This window comes from Panthera uncia, chromosome F1 (assembly GCF_023721935.1).
Source record: "Panthera uncia isolate 11264 chromosome F1, Puncia_PCG_1.0, whole genome shotgun sequence".
Lineage (NCBI taxonomy): Eukaryota > Metazoa > Chordata > Mammalia > Carnivora > Felidae > Panthera > Panthera uncia.
Genome location: NC_064813.1, coordinates 36,102,750 through 36,123,477, shown reverse-complemented (window position 1 = coordinate 36,123,477; position 20,728 = coordinate 36,102,750). Strand labels below are relative to the sequence as shown.

Genomic DNA, 20,728 nt, shown 5'->3' with positions numbered 1-20,728 from the left:
TTTTAAGAACTCACTAATCGGTAGATACCAACAGTAGCAGCCATACCAGCACCCCGGACAAAAGTGGGATGAAGGTGGTAAGACAGCAAGCTGGGTGGTCAGGTTTTCAATCATGTGAGAGGTAATGTCCTCATCACCTGCTCTCCTGAGCAAAAGATAAGAGCTATCAGAAAGGTGACAATCCTTTAGATGGGGAGCAGAAGCCTCAGTACAGCAGGCTTCACCCTTTCCTACCCCCGAGAAAAAGGAGTAGTGATCAGAAAGAGGTACTGTGGATGGAGAAGGCTGCTGTTGCTACCTCCTAATCATTATGGTATGGTTATTAGAGAACAAGTAGCCTCCACGTGAGAGGGTGACAGGGGAAGCAGTGTCCATGGGGGAAAGAGATAACGCTCCAGTTAAAATAAGGAGGTGAAAAAAAAAGCGTTCAGTAAGAAATGAGGGGTGTAGGCGGTTACTTGTACAATGAAAGAGAAATTCTGTAGATATTTGTATATTTTAATATTCATATTCAAAAAGGTGGTGCTTAAAAAGAGAACTGATTGATTTGACACCAAGTTTATATTCTTTCAACAAACATTTACTTAATGTCGACTATGCACTCTGGGTACCATTCTGGAGACTAGGGATAAAGCTTATACGCTAAGAAAACAACGGGAACGAACAAAATAAAAAGCAGTAAGGTTATAAATTCTACGGAGAAAAATATGGCAGTGAAGGCATACTGGGTTGGCGTGAAATTTCAATTTTCATTGAATGATCAAAGAAGGTGATATTCAAATATGTACTTGAAGAAGATGAATGAACGAGCTGATGAGAAACTACTAGAAGGTTTTAAACGGACATGATTTGACTACAATGTTATATTTTATATTTAAATTCTGTATACTTTTGTAATGGCTTCTGTGTTGAGAGTACAGTGAAAGGAGGCAAGGGCAGAAGCAGACACCAACTGGGAAGCCATTCACAATAAGGTCTGTGAAAAATTGACTTTGACCAGAGTGGTGACATAGGGTAAGAAGTATTCCGATTCTAAATATATTTAAAGCTAGAGCTTATGGGATTAGATAGAAGACAAGGCATTGGAGGGAGTCAGGAATGTCCCTAAAAGCTTTAGCCTAGCAACTGAAAGGATGGCAACTTCTCTGCCACTAATTGTGACAGAGAAGACTGTAGAGAACAGTTTTAGGAGGAATATTTGGAGTTCAGATTCAGACATGAATTCAGACATGCAAATTTGATGTCAAGTATGCAAGTGGATACAAGAGTTTGGAATTCAGGACAGAGGTCTGGGTTGAGATGTAAATCTGAGAGTCAGCAGCATATAGATCATAGTTAGAGTCCTGATTTGTTAAGAGGTTCAGGAGGGGAGGAGAAATCAGCAAAGGAGAGACCACTAAGGCATGAGAAAAACAAAGTTCTTGGAAGCTAAGCAATGAACAGGCTTCAAAGAAGAAAGTATGGCCAACTCTATCAAATGCAGCTGTAAGTGAGGAAGATGAGGCCGAAGAACCCACAGCTGGACCGAGCAACATGGGAAGTGCGATCCTGGCAAGGGCAGTGTAGGTGGCATGGTCAGGGAGAAAGCTTAATTGGAATACACTTCAGAGAGTGAAAGGAGAGACAAAACTACAAATAAATCTTTCTAGGAATTTTGCAATAAAAGGCAGCAGAGAAATAGGTCAACAGCTGGAGACAGGGAGGCCTTCAAATGCTGTTTTTTGAGTTTGTTTGGTTTGGTTTGTTGTTTGATGGAAAGAATAACAGCACCTTAGTATGTAATAGAAAGGACTCAGTAGAGGAAGCTGAAATAAGCAGGGGATGGAGATGGGATCTGGTGCTCATGGGAGCACTGGCCTTTGAGAACAGTGTGGCTTCTGCATCTGAAAAGGAAAAGGCAGATCACAGGAGTACAAATTCCGGGAGGAGGATATCCATGGTAGGGGTCTGTGAGCATTCTCTTCTGACTGTTTCCATTTTTTTTTTTTTTTTTTTTTTTTTTTAAGTGAAGTAGGAAGCAAGAGCATTAGCTGAGACTGAGGATGGAGGGAAAAGTGTTGGGGGCTGAGGAAGAAAAACTAGGAAGTAGTCACTGAGGAGACTGGGAAGAAAAGGCATTAAAAGGATATGGCTGCTGATACAGAATTAAGAGTTACTTGAGGTTCATGCTCATGAACTTAAACTATGTATAGCAAGAGTCTTCTTTCCTCAAAACAGCAGCTGCTCATTCTCCTGTACCTTTATTAATAAAGTTATTCAATGAACTAAACTTGTTAAAAGAAGACCATTACATCTAAACTTGTATAAAGACTCCCCAAAATAAAAGCTCTGCTCAATGCTGTATGACAAGTACCTTGGCAAAATCGATTTATCAAAAGAAGCAAGCTAAACGATGACCCTTATTTCATAAAGAAAGTAATTCTGTAAAAATAAGTTAAAGAGAAGAGAAGAGGGGAGCCTGGGTGGCTCAGTCAGTTAAGCATCCGACTCATGAGCTCAGCTTAGGTTGTGATCTCACAGTTTATGAGTTCGGGACCCACGTGGGGCTCTGTGCAGGCTCTGTGCAGAGACTGCTTGGAATTCTCTCTCCCTCTCCCTCCACCCCTACTCTATTCATGCTCTCTCTCTCAAAATAAATGAACTTAAAAAAATTATAAAAAGAGAGAGAGAGAGAGAGAGAGAGAGAGAGAGAAGGGAAGGTAATACAGTTATCATGTCCAAAAATCCTATCCACGCAATAGAGTTCACTGGGGGCCGCTTCGCTCTGGCCCACAACACACCTGGGTTACTAGCCTGACATGCTACAAGGCAAACCTCACCTCTTCACACTCCTTTCACGGAGATGCGAAAGCACAAGTGGACTCTGGATTCGGCTGCAATGAAGCTTAAAGGAATGGTCAGTCTACCTTTCTGCTTGGATTGGAAAACAGCAAGGCAAGATTCTCATACCTTCCAAGCTAAATAAGGACAGTCTATTTTTCTACCTGCAGATGTGGGATACTTTCCCTCTTTCACAAGTAGCGAAAGCGTTAACACTAGATATCTACAAATTTACAAATAATAATTATAATCTAAGCCCTGAAGATTATTACAATTAAAATTAATCTTCCTTCTGGGGTGCCTGAGTGGCTCAGTCAGTTAAGCATCCAACTTTTGGTTTCGGCTCAGGTCATGATCTCACAGTTCATGAGTTTGAGCCCCATGTTGGGGGGCATGCTGACAGTGGGGAGCCTGCTTGCGATTCTCTCCCTCTCTGCCCCTCCTCCACTAGCGTGCATGTGCAAGTGCACTGTCTCTATATCTCAAAATAAATAAATTAATTAAAAAAATTAATTCTCCTTCTAATCACTACCAGAAATCGTTAGTATTACACTGATTATAATTGTTTTGTATTTAAATTTATGATAAGAATGTGAATGTACCATAGCCCTCTTCAAATAATGACGATAAATCAAAATACTCACAAAACGTTAGTTGTAAACTTCCATTGTTTAAAATTAGTCTCATAGTAGAAAATAAACATTTTATCATTTATCTGTCACCATCTTATACACAGTCTGTATTTCTTTTAATTAAGCTAAACCCATCGTTCCACAAACAACAGTTCTAAAGCAATGAGAATATATAAATTAGAATCTAGTTAAAATATCCTTGCAGTATCTTCTAGGCTTTAGTGGAAGGAATCAAAGAAGGAAAGAAGGAAGGAAATGAAGGGAAGGGAAAAAATGAAAGCTGACAGAAAAAAATTTTTCTCTAAGTTCAAGAGAATCATAGTAGTGCAAAAGCACATTTTAAAAGATACATAAATCTCATAATCTAAAACTTCAACAACAACAACAAAAACTCCTATACTAAAAATGAGACCATATATTCATATTGTGGGGTTAGAGTATTCATCTCAGAACAAGGAAAGGAAAGATATGCCAGGAATATACATCACTCATCATTATAACAGGGCATAATTGGTATTTGACACTTAGAAAGCTGACTTCCCCAGATTTCTGTTTATGTCCAGACTGATATTAGCATTACAAAAGTGAAAGAAGTCACTTGGCTAACCATATGTTGCCATATCACCCCCCTTATTCAGTCCAATGGTGTGGAACAAAACAAAAGAAGGTTGTCAACCCCTAGCAGACACTATCCTTTCCCAGCGCTTTAAAATAATGATACCAAGAGTGGGAACATTTTTCAAAGATTTAATAAGCAATAACACCTATAAGCTCTTGTCAGGTAATCTTTCTTTCATGATCTCACACCATCGGTCTGAAGGGGGGGAGGGGAGGAATCCTTCTCCCTTCCCCCACTTGCCACAGGCTGCTAGAACCTGGGATGACACTTGCCTGTTTCCAACAGGGAGAGAGGTCCACCCTCACAGGAGCAGCAGCAGGAGGCATAAGCGAAAGGAACAGTGTGAAAAGAGATGCAGAACCACATATATAATCTTGAAATTTATGCTGTGTGGCAGCTTCGTGTCTCAGAGGAAAATAATTACTTTCATTTTTGCCTCCTACTGCCACTCCGACCTTTCCTGGTCGGTGAGTCAGTGGGAGGCAAAAATGAAAGTGCTTTTTTTCTCCCCCCTTTGAAACTTAGAGCTGTTCCAAACTGTGGATTTCAGAATCGTAACAAGAACTGCCTAATTTTTAGAGGGCTCCTTTTATCATCTCCACTAGAAACAACAAGACTATGAAATAATAGTGTTCGCCTATGTGTGTAAAATCGGCGCTAACGTGTGTATGCCTGATAGTTAGAAGGTGCTAATTACAAACTTGATAATTTACCACCATAACAGAAAATACAGACGGATTTTAAAAAACAACCATCTTGAAATTAAAATACTGGACACTGTATATTAACTAGTTGGAATTTACATAAAAACTTAAAAATAAAGAAATAAAAATAGCGGCCTGACTCTAAGGTAAAGGGTCTCTTTTTTGAATACCGAGAATTCAGGTAAGTATAACAAAGAAAAGCAATGTAAACTTCTGTTAGGTAAAGGGCTGATTTAAACATCTTCATCTGAAGGAGCCCCTGATTGGCTTCAAAGACATCTTCTTATTGAGGCCCTGCTCCATATGAAGAAGTACAATACCACAGCATATCCAAAGTGAGTAAGGCATAGTTCTCTTCGAGTGTAGCCCCAGAGAGATAAGAAAATGTCCACATAAAACAATACAACAGTGTCAGAAATACCAGAAGACATACAAAGAAGGTATCATCAGGTTTTCAAGAGAAGATATTACAATCAGAAAAAGCTTCATGATAGAAATGGCATTTTAGATGGTACTTAAAAAACAGGCATGATTTGAAAAATTGGCGAGAAAAATGAGGGTGCAAAGGGAACAAAATCACAGAGGCAGAAAAGGCAGTGCTTGCAAAATTTTCTGAACTGTGTTTCACAGAAACTGGTTTCACAGACACCGATTCTGGGAGAAGTCAATAGATGCACTTAAAAATATATAATAAAAAAGTCCCATAGTTAAATAAGTGTGAAAAACACTTACACCCATGTCCTCCTCTGGGAAATTTAAAGTGCACAGCGGAATAAGAAAGGCTCTGAGGAAGGATTGTCATCAAGTAACTGTTTAACCCAAGTCCCACCAACCTATATGACTACAGAAATTTGAAAGAATATCCATCGACTCTTCCAACAATTTCAGAATCACTATCTAAGCAAAACTGAGATAAGATGAGCAGAGTAAATTTGAGACTAGACTCTAGAATCTAGAATGCCTCAAACACAAAACTGAGAAATGTAGCTTTTATGAATGACAGCAAAAGTGAGATTTGGGCCCTACAAAGAGGGGTGTATTCTTTCAAGCATATCATTACATATTGGGCTTAATGGCAAGCTTTGTATGAAACATTCTTTCACTTCATTTTATGTTACGAAAACATAAGCAACCACCTAAAAGGAGAAACGCACCACTTATCAGAGAACATGAGAAAAGGAGCAATAATGGAAGGCAGCTGTGGATAATGCAGGATCAGCCACCAAAGCAAAGACAGGCACCACATATACGGGCACCCCCACTAGCTGGGCACAGCCTCACTTGTGTTCTTTTCTCTCTAAGCTTAATAATATTAACTCACAAAGCCTACCGGTCCTTCAATTAAAGTTAAAATCTATAGTTGGGTTTTTTGTTTGTTTATTTGTTTGTCTTTTTACATGTTGGTGCATTAGAACTAAGTATTCTAAAACACTATTTAAAATATAAACAATTCTGACTAAACTTGTAAATGCATAATTAGCATTTTTGGGGCTGTTTTATTTCCTAAAGGAACTGTAATTCTGTACACACACACACACACACACACACACACACACAGCCTTCATTAGAACAAATTACCTGTGGCTGGAACTGGGGAACAGGTGGCCCTTGCATTCCTTGTGATTGCTCATCCATTGTCTGAAGCAATAAGAACTTTAGAACTCTGCAAAAATATAAAGTTGAAATTTAAATAATGCAATCATTACCAACTCATTTTGCTTATCATATTCCTGATGCTTGCATTCAAATATTAGACTTACCTAACATTTCAGAAAGTATCCAAGAACATACCCCATACTCTTCTACCTGCCATTTGCCAAATTCAAGCTCTGTTTAGCTAACACAAGTGGCAGATTTACTGTCCCAACTAAGTCCATTTCTCCAAAGTAGTATTATGTGCTTAGAAAATTCTATATTGTGAGATGAAATGTTCTCTTCTCCATTATAGCATGTAGACCAAACAGACTTCCCCTTACCCTTGCCAATATGCAAAGATAATTACCATAATAAGCTTCCATAAATGTGGTAAATGTTATACATTCTAAAATGTACCTCATCTTCATATTCTAAAATGTTAGTGTTTTTGTTCTGTATGTCCAACTACAATTCTTACTGTAATTTTAGGTTTAAACTTAAAAGGCTAGTCCTCATGAGGTTGTTTACTCTTTTACGCATACTTTGCTTATAATTATTAAACATTCATCCATTAACTCCATAAACATAAGACTAATTCTATGTCACCTACTGCACAAGGCTCAAGTATTGAACTACAAATGAGACATGGCTGTTGGCCCATCCAACAACACTGATTCTACACACTGTCAACTATTTCTAGGTTCCTTGTGTTATTTTATATGAAAATATAACTTATATGTTAAAAAACTAGGATCCATTTAAGTGAGATTAACAGAGAAACTAAAACACATACTCACTTCATTATACTCTTTAAAAAACAATTTAAAAAATGACATGGGTCATTTGTATTGCAAATGTTTCCTTCCATTCTATAATTTGTCTTTTCTAAAACCTTTTCAATGTCATCTTTTCCTTTATAATTAATACCTTTGTATACTATTTAAGAATTATTTCTCTACTCCAGGTTTTCATACATTAGCTTCTAATGTAAGCTTTATTGTTTTATCTTTCACGTTTAGATACATAATCGACCTGTAATTAAATTTTTGTATCACATAATGTAAAGACAATATTTAGTTTTTTTTCTATATGGATATCCAATTGATTCCAAATCATATACTGAAATGATTATCCTTCACCCCATGCCCCTTTACACTACAACTCTGTCATCCTTGCCATTTATTAAATGAAAGCATAATACACACACACACACACACACACACACACTGCCAACTTACTGAACTCACTTATTAGTTCAAGTAGATTTTTGGTTATTCTTGTCTTATTGCAATGGCTAAAACCTCTAGTACGATGAACCTAAGTAAAGAGTAGACATCCTTTTCCTGTTCCTATCATGAGAAAGTGTTGAGAAGGAAAAACTTGCCTTAACCATTCAAGGTTCTTCTAGCTTTTCTAAGAATCAAATTGAAATGAGACAGAATAACAGGAGAAAAAATTAGTGACATGTATACCTTGTATATACATAGGAGCAACTCAGGAAAACCAAGCAACTCCCTGAAGTGGTCGAACCCATCAACTTAAATACTGTCTTTAGGCAAAGACAAAAGATGTTGGGAGTCAGTTATGAGAGGTAACCAGGAAAAGCACAGTAGACAGGGTAAGATTGTTATGCAGAATTAACTCATTACCTTCTCTATTAGTAAGTTTCCAGGAACTGGGTCAACCCTTCTTCCTGGTACAGCAAGAGAGACACCCTTACAAATGGAGATTTATATATATATATATATATATATATATATATATATATATATATACACACATATATATACAAATACCTATACAAAGGTGTAACTTCTACTTGGTTTTTGGAGCTTCTCATGTATTTGCAGTATCTTAAAAATAACCAGCTTAAAACAATCAATAGGCCAAAGTGACATATTTAGAAAAATATGTTCCCTTGCAAAAACATTTCGCCATTAATGTGAGATGTATATTTTTCTTAGATGTCTTAATTTATCAGGTTGAGACAGTGTCCTTCTATTCTTACTTTGCCAGAAGATTTTACATAGGGATGCCTGGGTGGCTCAGGCAGTTAAGCGTCTGACTCTTGGTTTCGGCTCAGGTCATGATCTCATGATTTTGTGAATTCAAGCCCCACATCAAGCTCTGTGCTGACAGTGAAGAGCCTGCTTGGGATTCTCTCTCCCCCCCCTCTTTCTGACTCTCCCCCACTCATGCTCTCTCTCTCTCTCTCTCAAAATAAATAAACTTAAAAAAACATTATATATATATATATATATATATATATATATATATATACACACACACACACACACACACATATTGTTCATTAAAATGTTGAAATATGGTGACTCATTTCTGAATGTTAAGCCAGTATTAACTTCTGGGATGAATCTCAGTCATGGTATATAATCATATTTATCTATTTTTGGATTGGTTTTTATTTAGTGTTGGATCCAAGGAAGGGAGGAGACTGAAGAAGAAAGAGAACCCTAGTAATGAATTAGAATATCTTTTACTGTGAAATCCAAATCATTAAAATCAGCATTTCACATAGTATCCCACAGATAGTTTCACAAAACACTCCATGACAAAAAGGGTTTCCAGGTCAAAGACCTCTGTGAAATACTACTCATTATATAAATCACTCGTAGAGAGTCATAATAAATACTGACATATGAAAGGATCCAAACAGGCCTGTAGTTAATAAAAAAACTTAAATTCATTTAAAACTTCATTCTGTTTAACTTAGTCAAAAAATGCTTTCCTTGTGTAACATTTTCTAATATCCCACACAGCTTGACTAATGCTAAGAACACACTTGAGAAGTTTGTACTAGATTATAATAAAATGGGTTTCCTCATACCTACTAATGAGTGACAATGTCTAAATAAATAAAATTATGAAGAAAAGAAGCTAAAGGAAAACGAAATTAAAAAAAAAAAACCAACATAAAACTCAAAGAAATCATATAAGTGATTTAACCTAACAATCTGCATAACAGGAAAATCACTTCTACAATATCCCTTGACAGAGGTCAAAAAGCCTCTGCTTGGAAAATTAACATCTGTATGAAATTCTCATATTTCATGTAAGCTTAATAAGTACAATGAATAAAGAGCAACAAAATTTTCTCTGCATAAAATCTAACGTAGTTCCATGTGTCACTAGATTCTTAATGCTATTACAGAATAAGAATATTTGGGGCGCATGGGTGGCTCAGTCGGTTAAGCGACCGACTTCGGCTCAGGTCATGATCTCGCGGTCCGTGAGTTCGAGCCCCATGTCGGGCTCTGTGCTCACAGCTCAGAGCCTGGAGCCTGTTTCAGATTCTGTGTCTCCCTCTCTCTGACCCTCCCCCGTTCATGCTCTGTCTCTCTGTCTCAAAAATAAATAAACGTTAAAAGAAAAAAATTAAAAAAAAAAAAGAATATTTATAGATTGGTTTCACACCATTATCATATTTTCAAAGGCCAAAAATATTTATATTTTATCTATTTCCACTAATCTCTTCATAAATAAAATAAAAATATATTCTAATATATAAAATATGTTAAAGGGATATCCACTCTCACCGTTGTTGTTTACCATAGTGTTGGAAGTGCTAGCATCAGCAATCAGACAACAAAAGGAAATCAAAGGCATCAAAACTGGCAAAGATGAAGTCAAGCTTTTGCTTTTTCCAGATGACATGATATTATACATGGAAAATCCGATAGACTCCACCAAAAGTCTGCTAGAACTGATACGTGAATTCAGCAAAGTTGCAGGATACAAAATCAATGTACAGAAATCAGTTGCATCCTTATACACTAATAATGAAGCAACAGAAAGACAAATAAAGAAACTGATCCCATAAGAACCATAAAATAAGATAAAGAACCATAAAATACCTAGGGATAAATCTAACCAAAGATGTAAAAGATCTGTATGCTGAAAACTATAGAAAGCTTATGAAGGAAATTGAAGAAGATATAAAGAAATGGAAAAACATTCCATGCTCATGGGTTGGAAGAATGAATATTGTCAAAATATCAATACTACCCAAAGCTATCTACACATTTAATGTAATCCCAATCAAAATTGCACGAGCATTCTTCTCGAAGGTAGAACAAGCAATCCTAAAATTCATATGGAACCACAAAAGGCCCCGAATAGCCAAAGTAATTTTCAAGAAGACCAAAGCAGGAGGCATCACAATCCCAGACTTTAGCCTCTACTACAAAGCTGTAATCATCAAGACAGCATGGTACTGGCACAAAAACAGACACATAGACCAATGGAATAGAATAGAAACCCCAGAACTAGACCCACAAAAGTATGGCCAACTAATCTTTGACAAAGCAGGAAAGAACATCCAATGGAAAAAAAGACAGTCTTTAACAAATGGTGCTGGGAGAACTGGACAGCAACATGCAGAAGATTGAAACTAGACCACTTTCTTACACCATTCACAAAAATAAATTCAAAATGGATAAAGGACCTGAATGTGAGACAGGAAACCATCAAAACCCTAAAGAAAGTAGGAAAAGACCTCTCTGACATCAGCTGCAGCAATTTCTTACTTGACACATCCCCAAAGGCAAGGGAATTAAAAGCAAAAATGAACTACTGGACCTCATGAAGATAAAAAGCTTCTGCACAGCAAAGGAAACAATCAACAAAACTAAAAGGCAACCAACAGAATGGGAAAAGATATTTGCAAATGACATATCAGACAAAGGGCTAGTATCCAAAATCTATAAAGAGCTCACCAAACTCCACACCCGAAAAACAAATAATCCAGTGAAGAAATGGGAAGAAAACATGAATAGACACTTCTCTAAAGAAGACATCCGGATGGCCAACAGGCACATGAAAAGATGCTCAACGTCGCTCCTCATCAGGGAAATACGAATCAAAACCACACTCAGATATCACCTCACGCCAGTCAGAGTGGCCAAAATGAACAAATCAGGAGACTATAGATGCTGGAGAGGATGTGGAGAAACGGGAACCTTCTTGCACTGTTGGTGGGAATGCAAACTGGTGCAGCCACTCTGGAAAACAGTGTGGAGGTTCCTCAAAAAATTAAAAATAGACCTACCCTATGACCCAGCAGTAGCACTGCTAGGAATTTACCCAAGGGATACAGAAGTACTGATGCATAGGGGCACTTATACCCCAATGTTTATAGCAGCACTCTCAACAATAGCCAAATTGTGGAAAGAGCCTAAATGTCCATCAACTGATGAATGGATAAAGAAATTGTGGTTTATATACACAATGGAGTACTACGTGGCCATGAGAAAGAATGAAATATGGCCCTTTGTAGCAACGTGGATGGAACTGGAGAGTGTGATGCTAAGTGAAATAAGCCATACAGAGAAAGACAGATACCATAGATCCTGAGGAACTTAACAGAAACCCATGGGGGAGGGGAAGGGAAAAAAAAAAAAAAAAAGAGGTTAGAGTGGGAGAGAGCCAAAGCATAAAAGACTCTTAAAAACTGAGAACAAACTGAGGGTTGATGGGGGGTGGGAGGCAGGGGAGGGTAGGTGATGGGTATTGAAGAGGGCATCTTTTGGGATGAGCACTAGGTGTTGTATGGAAACCAATTTGACAATAAATTTCATATATTAAAAAATAAATTAAATTAAATTAAATTAAAATATGTTAAATATATATTCAACCTTCTAGATTATAAATTCCATGTTGCAGGGACCTATATATGTGTCAGCCACAGTTGTATCCCCAGTGCTCAAGTCAATGCTCGGCACAAAACAGGTGCTGAATATTTAATTAATGAATGCATGTATGTCTGTCATAAAAACATCAAATAATTACTGTTACAGTTTAATAAATCTAAAGTCAATGATGAGAATAATCATTACCAAATTCAACAAATTTGGCCACCAATCTTCAATCAAAAAAAGCTGCCCAAAGAAGGTGCTATCTAAATTGGGTTTTAAATAATGAAGAGGAAAAGTTAACAAGGTTTAGATGACCAAGGAAGAGAGGAATTCTGGGAAAAGGAAAAAAAAGATATTGAAACACCCAAAAGCAGAACACAACATCTTACAAAGTAGCTTCAAATTAAAGTTGACAGGTAGTAGGAGATAGGTGGTGGAGAGTTAGTAGCAGGTTACATTAACAACACAGGTGTCAGTTCATGAAAAAACTGTTAGGGTATTTACTCTATCCAGTTGGTATCAGAGAGCTAATGTTGAGTTTCAAGCGGCTAAGAGAAAGAATTTCACTATTTTTGAAAGACAGTCTTTCTTGCCATGTGACTGAGTAGAGGGGTTCCCAACCGTAAGCAACACCAGTTAAGAAGCTACTGCAACAGTCAAGAAATGATAAGGCTGCTTGCCACATCCTCTTTCTTGACCTTGCCCAGCTTTCAACAAAATTGACCATCTCACTTTCGTAAAATGTTCTGTGATCCCATATTCTTCTGACTTTTCTCCTACACTACAGCTATTCTTTCTAAGTTCCTGTCTAACATTTATGTTGAAGTGCTCTAATATTTAAATCTTCTTTTGGAGGGGGAGGGGCACCTGGCTCAGTCAGTTGAGAGTCCCTACTCTTGATTTTGGCTCAGGTCATGATCCCAGGGTTGTGGGACAGAGTCCTGTGTCGGGCTCCACAATGGGCACAGAGCCTGATTAATAAGACTCTCTCTCTCCCTCTGCCCCTCTCCCCTGTTGGATCTCTCAAAAATAATAATAATAATTATTATTATTATAATTCTTTTTTAAAAATCTACTGTCTCTGCTGAAGTCATCCTACCCAGTACCGTGACTTTGAATACCATCTCTATATGATTACTCTGAAATCTGTATCTCTACCATAGGTGTATGTTCTGAGCTCTGAGCTACAAACACCAATATCCAATCTCCCACGTTAAATAGAGGATTCCATCTCCCATCTCCCAAGATATGCTTCACAATCTACTCAGTTGGTCCAGCCCCCAAATTCTCAAGCTTCTGGGTCTCTAGACCTCTATATATGAGGATCCCAAAGACCTTTGGTTCACGTTGGTCATGACTATCAATATTTCCCATTATCAAAGTTAAAACTGAAAAATGCTTAAAACACATACTAATCCATTTACAAACAACAGCAATAACACTGTTACAGGTTTCTATATAACATATTTTCATGAAAAATAGATACATTTTAAAAAACTAGAAGAGGGGTACCTAGGTCGCTCAGTCAGTTAAGCGTCCAACATCAGTTCAGGTTATGATCTCATAGTTTGTGGGTTCCAGCCCCGCATCAGGCTCTGTGCTGATAGTTCAGAGCCCGGAGCCTACTTTAGATTCTGCGTCTCCCACTTTCTCTCTCTCTCCCTCTTTCTCTCAAAAGTAAACATTAAAAAAAAAATTTAATAATACATGAGTAAATAATTAGAAGAGAGGCACTGTCTTACATTTTGCAAGTTTATTAATGTCTGCAGAGCAGCAGTTTCAATCTGTTCAAATATGTTGTTTTGGCAGAAGCATATTTTTAAAAATCTGGTCTTCCACAAATGTATAGTTGGAAAATAGAGGAACATTTTAATATCCAATGTGGATATCACTGTGGATATTCTCCTTTGATAATACACCAAACTTGACAGGTGGCAAATTCTTTTTTTTAAGTATTTTATTATTTTTATTTTGAAAGAGAGTGAGTGTGTATGGGGAGCCCAAGCAGGCTCCCCACTGTTAGTGCAGAGCCAGATGCAGGGCTCAAACCCACAAACCATGAGATCATGACCTGAGCTAAAATCAAAAGTGGGACGCTTAACCAGCTGAGCCACCCAGGCACCCCAACAGGTGGCAAATTCTTACAGGTTAACTGCAATGTGGACTCTCAAATCAATATACTTCTATACTCTGTTAAAATCCAGTGGTCTCTCTTGCTCTTTGAAAAGACCTTTTACTCATGGTTGATTTTGTAATACCATGCATTGGTCATCTGGAAAATTTTACTTTACTGGGTTACTCAGATCATCGAAATGTTGACCATTTTCATTATACGAATCAAAAAAAAAAATCCATTCATTAATGACACAACTAATCTCCTTTAAATACCAGGAAGATGTCAAGGTCATAGTGATGAACATAACTTCCCCAAAATTCCAATTTTCAGTTTGAAAGTTTGATACTTATCATTAGTAACAAATAATGTCAGTTGTTTTCCTTTAAATGAATGGCACTTAATTTTCAAGAAAATGTCTACAAAACACCCATGCCTGAATAACCAAAGTTTGTCTTTCAGTCATTCTTTCAAGCAAAACTGGTGTTCCATGAAAATAGCAGCTACTCAGCTTGCTCTTCAAATAACTGCACAAATGCTTTTCCTTGATACAACTTTGATTTACTGCAGTAGTACTTTAAGTATACTTCCTGTTTCATCACACATATTAAAAGGCATGTATTCTGTGGTTAAGAAATAATAAAAAATAACACTCTAATAATAACACTCATCAGTAACATTTAAAAATGAAAGTCACATTTCTTATTATAATTACAGAACATTCTTTCCATGTAAAGAATACAAAGACTAGTACAGTCTAGTCTGTGCACTGATTCAAGCTAAGACATCAGGGGTTTTAAAGATAATGACTTAGTATTACAAAAACTGCCCGATCTTGCAGACCACATGAGACAGCTTCTAGGACCCCACCCAACCTTTTGCCCCCGCCATCCCCAGAAGTCTATAGATCATACTTTCAGAAGAGGAGGTCTAATCAAAAACCTAAAATTCATTCTTTATTCTTTTTTTTTCCCCTCACCTCCCTGTTCCTCATATCCAACACATCAGTAGGTGCCATTTGTTCTATTTCCAAAATACATCTCAGATTTGTCCATGGTACCCTATCACCACAAATAAGACCCTACAAGGTATCGTTAGGTCTCCAACAGGGACTACTATGATAGCCTACTAATTGGTCCTCTTTTCCATCATTCTGTTCAACAGTGATATTTTGAAAACATAAATCAACAAAACATACCCGCTGCATGTAAGACTAAAATCCCAACTCCTTGCCAAATACTGCAAAACCCTGTAAATAATCTCCTGACTACCTCTTCTATACTTGCTCATCCCAACCTCTCACTGTCTACCTTCCAGCAATACTGAACCCCCTTCTCTTCTTTAAACCTGCTAAGGCCTCCTTCCCAGCATCAGAGCCTTGTACTTGCTGTTCTCTAGGCCTAGAATCCTTGATCTGCTGGCTCAAAATCAGGCCTACCCTAACAGCCCTCTCCAGAGTAGTACCCTCCTCTCCATTATCTTTCACATCATCACTCTTGTTTCTACTGAGCAATTACAATAATCTGTAACTATCTTGTTCATTTTTTTTTACTTGTTTATTATCTATCTCCTCTGCCATAACGCAAGTAAACACACAGGCAGGAACTTATTTTATTTCCTGCTACATTCCCCAGCAAGTACCTGGCAAAAATATGGGCACTTAATAAACATCTGCTGAATGAATGAAAAATGAATGTAAATGAGGAACACAGTATATATTTTAAAGCTGCTTATGTTTAGACTTTTAGGACTTATGACTGATCAATTGTAGTTGATAATAGAAAAGGAAGTGAAAGATGACACCAAAAGTCATCTTTGTGGGGGACGGGAGGACATAGTGATAGCACCATCCAAACTAGACAACAGAGGACAAATCAAAATAGGGTGGGTGTTAGGATGGGCAAGACGCAGGATAAGGACAATACAGGAAAAACTAATTGTGAATTATTAGGAGACAGACTATAAAGTTTGTAACAGCTAAATTTTGCCAAGTATAATCTTTGGGGAAGGGGAGTTCAATACATTGTCTTGTAATTCTCATACAGTTAGTTGTTTATTAGCTAAGGCTTTTCAATGTGTTTGAAAACAGTTCTTCTCTTAAGCATATTACATACAGGTCCCCCAAATCTTCCAAATACCACAAACATTTTTACAGATAGCCACAAACTCAGTGCACATTAAAGTCTTCCCAATTCTTGTGTATAGTTACGTATTTTGCAGGAAATAAAACTACAAAATTAGGCACCTGAATTTGAGATGTAAAAGCTAACTCAATGACAAAACTACTTAGTTTCAAAAAATTGTATGTCAGTGGGCTAAACTTCATAATATTCATATAACTCGTAATAAAATTATTAAGCAAAATATAATATACTTACATATTAAAAATAATAAATAAAATAGCCTTCAGTGGCACTCAGATATAGTGAGATTATATATATATCTTAATCTGCTAAAATATAATTACAGCACCATTTCCTAAATAAAAATACCTTTCCTAGTTCCCATTTTAATACACATATAATATATAAATCCCTGAGATAATTATAAGCAAATTAAACATGCTAAGTGTATACTTTTTTCCTATAATCAAGCAAGTGACATTTACATGAGACAGCACAAAGAAAATTAAGTAGAAGTACCTAACATCATACATTTCTGTGTTATCATCAGTAAGTTTTTAAGAGCTACTAGGATACTGTCAGATCTTTGAAGAGAACAATGAGCATTACAATCACAACATTTATAATGAAAAACATTAAAGTAACCAAGCACTCAGTCTTGGCTTCTAAATGCCAGTCTTCACTTGGAGGAGTCAGCTTTTTGGAGAAATGGTTGATTCCAGTACCGAGGCTAGGAAAGAACAAGCCAAGTCTAAACATCATGTTGTGCCACAAAATACAGTAATATGTAACGAACAATGTGGATATGTCAAAAGGACATAGAAACTAGCTTGATGATTCCTACTGGCTACACGTGGAACAATTTGAGAATAATAGATGATAATGCACTAAATAAAATAAGAACTTGTGAGCCTATAAAGATATAAATAAAGAGTGAAAAGGGGAAAGCTATTCCTTGCAAGACAATGTTACCTCATAAAGAATGATAGAATTAAAAAATCACGCTTTACCAGTCATCAGGGAAACAACTGATCCAGGCAAGAGTCATCAATAGATACTATGCTAGAGGAACAAGTTATTTTCAGTGTCTGAAAGTATCTAACCCCCCACACAAACACACAATTACAAATAATAATAATAATAATAATAATAATTACAAAAGGACAGGATAATTTTATAGTAGAGAACCTTAGTTAAATGATCAAAGCTAAATCCAGTAATGGAATATAAAAAGATCACGTGCCTCTAAATATAATACACTTAGAAGAAACGTAACTTGTGTTATTTCTGCCAGAAATGCAAACTTTAAACTTAAACACAAGGAAATACCAAGTAAACCTAAATTAGGTACACCTATAAAGTAACTGGCCTCTACTCCCCAAAACTGTCAATGTCTTAAAAGGCAAAGAAGTACTGAAGAACTGTTCGAGACTCAGAGGCCAAAGAGACACAAGGAGTGCAAGCAAGGTACAATCCAGGATTTTCAATTTCTATAAAGGAGACTATAGGGACAATCTGAAGGTCTGTATGTTAGTAACAATACTAAAGCAATATCAATGTCCTGACTTTTATAATTGTACAGTGGATATGTCAGCAAATGTCTTTCTTTTTAGAAAATGCACAATGAGGTACTTTGGGGTAAGAAGGGCATCAACTAATCTCAAATGTTTCATTTTTATATACATTTATAGTGTTGTACATATACACAGTAAGACAAATGTGATAAAATCTTTAATTTTTTTTAACGTTTATTTATATTTTGAGAAAGAGAGACAGAGCGTGAGTGGAGAGGGACAAAGAAAGAGAGGGAGACACAGAATCCGAAGCAGGCTCCAGGCTCTGAGTTGTCAGCACAGAGCCTGATGCAGAGCTTGAACTCACAAACCATGAGACCACAAACTGAGCCGAGGTCAGACGCTTAACCACATAAGCCACCCAGATGCCCCTCAACGCGATAAAATCTTAACACTGCAGAAATCAAGATGAAGATTTTTTTTTATGTTTATTTATTTTTTACAGAGAGAGAGAGAGACAGAGCATGAGCGGGGGAGGGGCAGAGAGAGAGGGAGACACAGAATCCGAAGCAGGCTCCAGCCTCTGAGCTGTCAGCACAGAGCCCGACACGGGGCTCGAACTCACAGACTGTGGGATCATGACCTGAGCCGAAGTCGGATGCTCAACCGACTGAACCACCCAGGCGCCCCAAGATGAAGATTATACGGAAATTCTTTGTTCGTTTTTATAATTTTTCTGTAAATCTGAAATCTATCACAATTAAAAGTTTAAAAACTAAGTTTAAAGATACAACATAAAAAAGAACATTAGGGGTTAAGTTTGAGCCCCACATTGGGCTGTATGCTGATAGCTCAGAACCTGGAGCCTGCTTTGATTTCTGTGTCTCCCTCGCTCTCTGCCCCTCCCCCACTCACACTCTGTTTCTCTCTCTCTCTCAAAAATGAATAAACATTCAAAAAAAAAATTTTAAGCACATTAAATTATCCCATATTCAGTGTCAACAAAGAAACAGATGCATACCCTTATCACAAAACTTTGCATGTCTTTTAATTAGAACTAACTACTGTGTCCCTTTACAGTCAAATCCGACCACATTTCCTGTCGAAAATTGATCTGTACTCTATCGCTATAGTTTTTCGTTTTCTAGGACAGCGTATAAATGGGAGCCAATACTGACTTTTGAGTATGGCTTCTTTCACTGAGCACAACATGTCTGAGACCCGTCTAGGTTGCTCCGTGCAGCCTGTTCATTCTTACTGCTGAGTAGTACTCCACTGCATGGATGTACCACAGTTTATTTATCCACTTGCCAATTGAGATACATCACCTGCATTGTTTCCAGTTCTGGACAATTACAAACACAGCCACTATCAACATTTGCATACAGGTTCACATTAGTTTCACATTAGTTTCCATTTCACCTGGGTAAATATCTAGGAATACGATTGCTGGATACTACTAGATTTTAGTAAGTTAAGTGTACATGCAAAATAGGTCTATTTGGTAGGCTAAGAAATAGAAAAATGAAAGTACCTCAGATCATCTTGCAACTCATGTACCTTCCTTGTGGTTTCAGTGACCTTCTCCTTACTCATTCTTTTATTGTTTACTATTCTAATAAGATTATCACAAAATACTGGATAGCATATTTGCCTACTGGACTCGTATTTTTGTCAAGTTATCAAGTGAAGAGCAAGGAAATATGACAGAGGATTTCTAATAAAAATTAAAGTAGACCAAGAAATAAGTATTAAATCTTTCAATTTTGTGAAAAAAACAGACATTACTTCCCCCGACTATTCAATGAATTAGAATAGGTCTAAAATAAATAGCTAATTGTATGCTGAAAGAATAAAAATACCATATTTTCACTGAAAAATTAAGGCCATTATGAGAACAGTTTGTTTATGAATTCCTACTCCTATTTCTGTAAAATACATATGGTTAACTGGTCAGTATGAAATTGAAATATTGAAATTGAAAATGAAATACTGAAGTTAAGTAGAATGCAGATAACCAGAGAAATACATAAACAGTTAAATACAAACTTTTTTTGATTTGGGATAATTTGTGTGAAATGTTTTTCAAGACACTAAAATGAGGAAAAGTTCATAGCACTTGGCAAACATCTTTTTCATTGAACTAAATCTTTTTAGAGCTGTTGCTATGCTTTAGACGTATTCCCCAAAACAGCTGAAAGAAGGATTCTACATTAAAGTGCATAGAAGACGTCCAATGAAATATCATTTGGAAGCTGATTTACATTGAAGCATCCCTAAAGTAACAAAGGTTGAGATAAGCAGGACTATGTTTTTATTATGGCGCTTACTGACACCTGCTGGTTCAATTTTATCTACCTCCTCAATATACATTGATATGTTAAAAGTCTCAGATGTGAAGGTTTGTATCACATGAAACAGAATCCTTAACCAATGGACCACCAATTCAAAAACTAAATGAACCAACTAATTACTTCCCATACCCACTGACTTACTGAAATCAGTGTTATGGCTTTTACTGTAACTCACTTCCTAATGGACTTACTTACTTAATTAAACTACCACCTAATATTTTGATTCTGCCTTTACTTCTGAGACTTAATTGAGATTAAAGTTAGATTTTTTTCACTCAAACAGCAAAAGGCAGCAGATCATATTATTAGAAGTCAACAATGCCAAAAAGTGGATGTCTTTAAAAATATACATGATTTAATTTTTCGGTTTTTGCTAAAGCAAACTAAAAATCCTATAGTTATAAAATAAGATAATAATACATGGCACTTACTTACTAATACCTCAAAATTCTACTCTCTCCCCACCCTCTTTCTTTCCCCTAAACTCATTATAAAATCATATGGATTTTATATGGCACTTTCCTCTTCCCAGAAACTCATTCCTAACATTAAAAAAAAAA

At 36.7% G+C, this 20,728-nt stretch overlaps 1 protein-coding gene across 3 annotated transcripts in view; it reads right to left on the bottom strand.

The window, feature by feature from the left end:
* Positions 1-20,728, bottom strand: part of NEK7 (NIMA related kinase 7) — a 158,922-nt gene that overhangs the window by 91,054 nt on the left and 47,140 nt on the right. For all 3 annotated transcript variants that reach the window (XM_049634306.1, XM_049634308.1, XM_049634307.1), the window contains one exon: positions 6,354-6,438. In XM_049634306.1, the coding sequence (XP_049490263.1) occupies positions 6,354-6,410 (57 nt within the window). In that variant the 5' untranslated portion in view covers positions 6,411-6,438. The remainder of the gene's footprint in view (positions 1-6,353; positions 6,439-20,728) is intronic.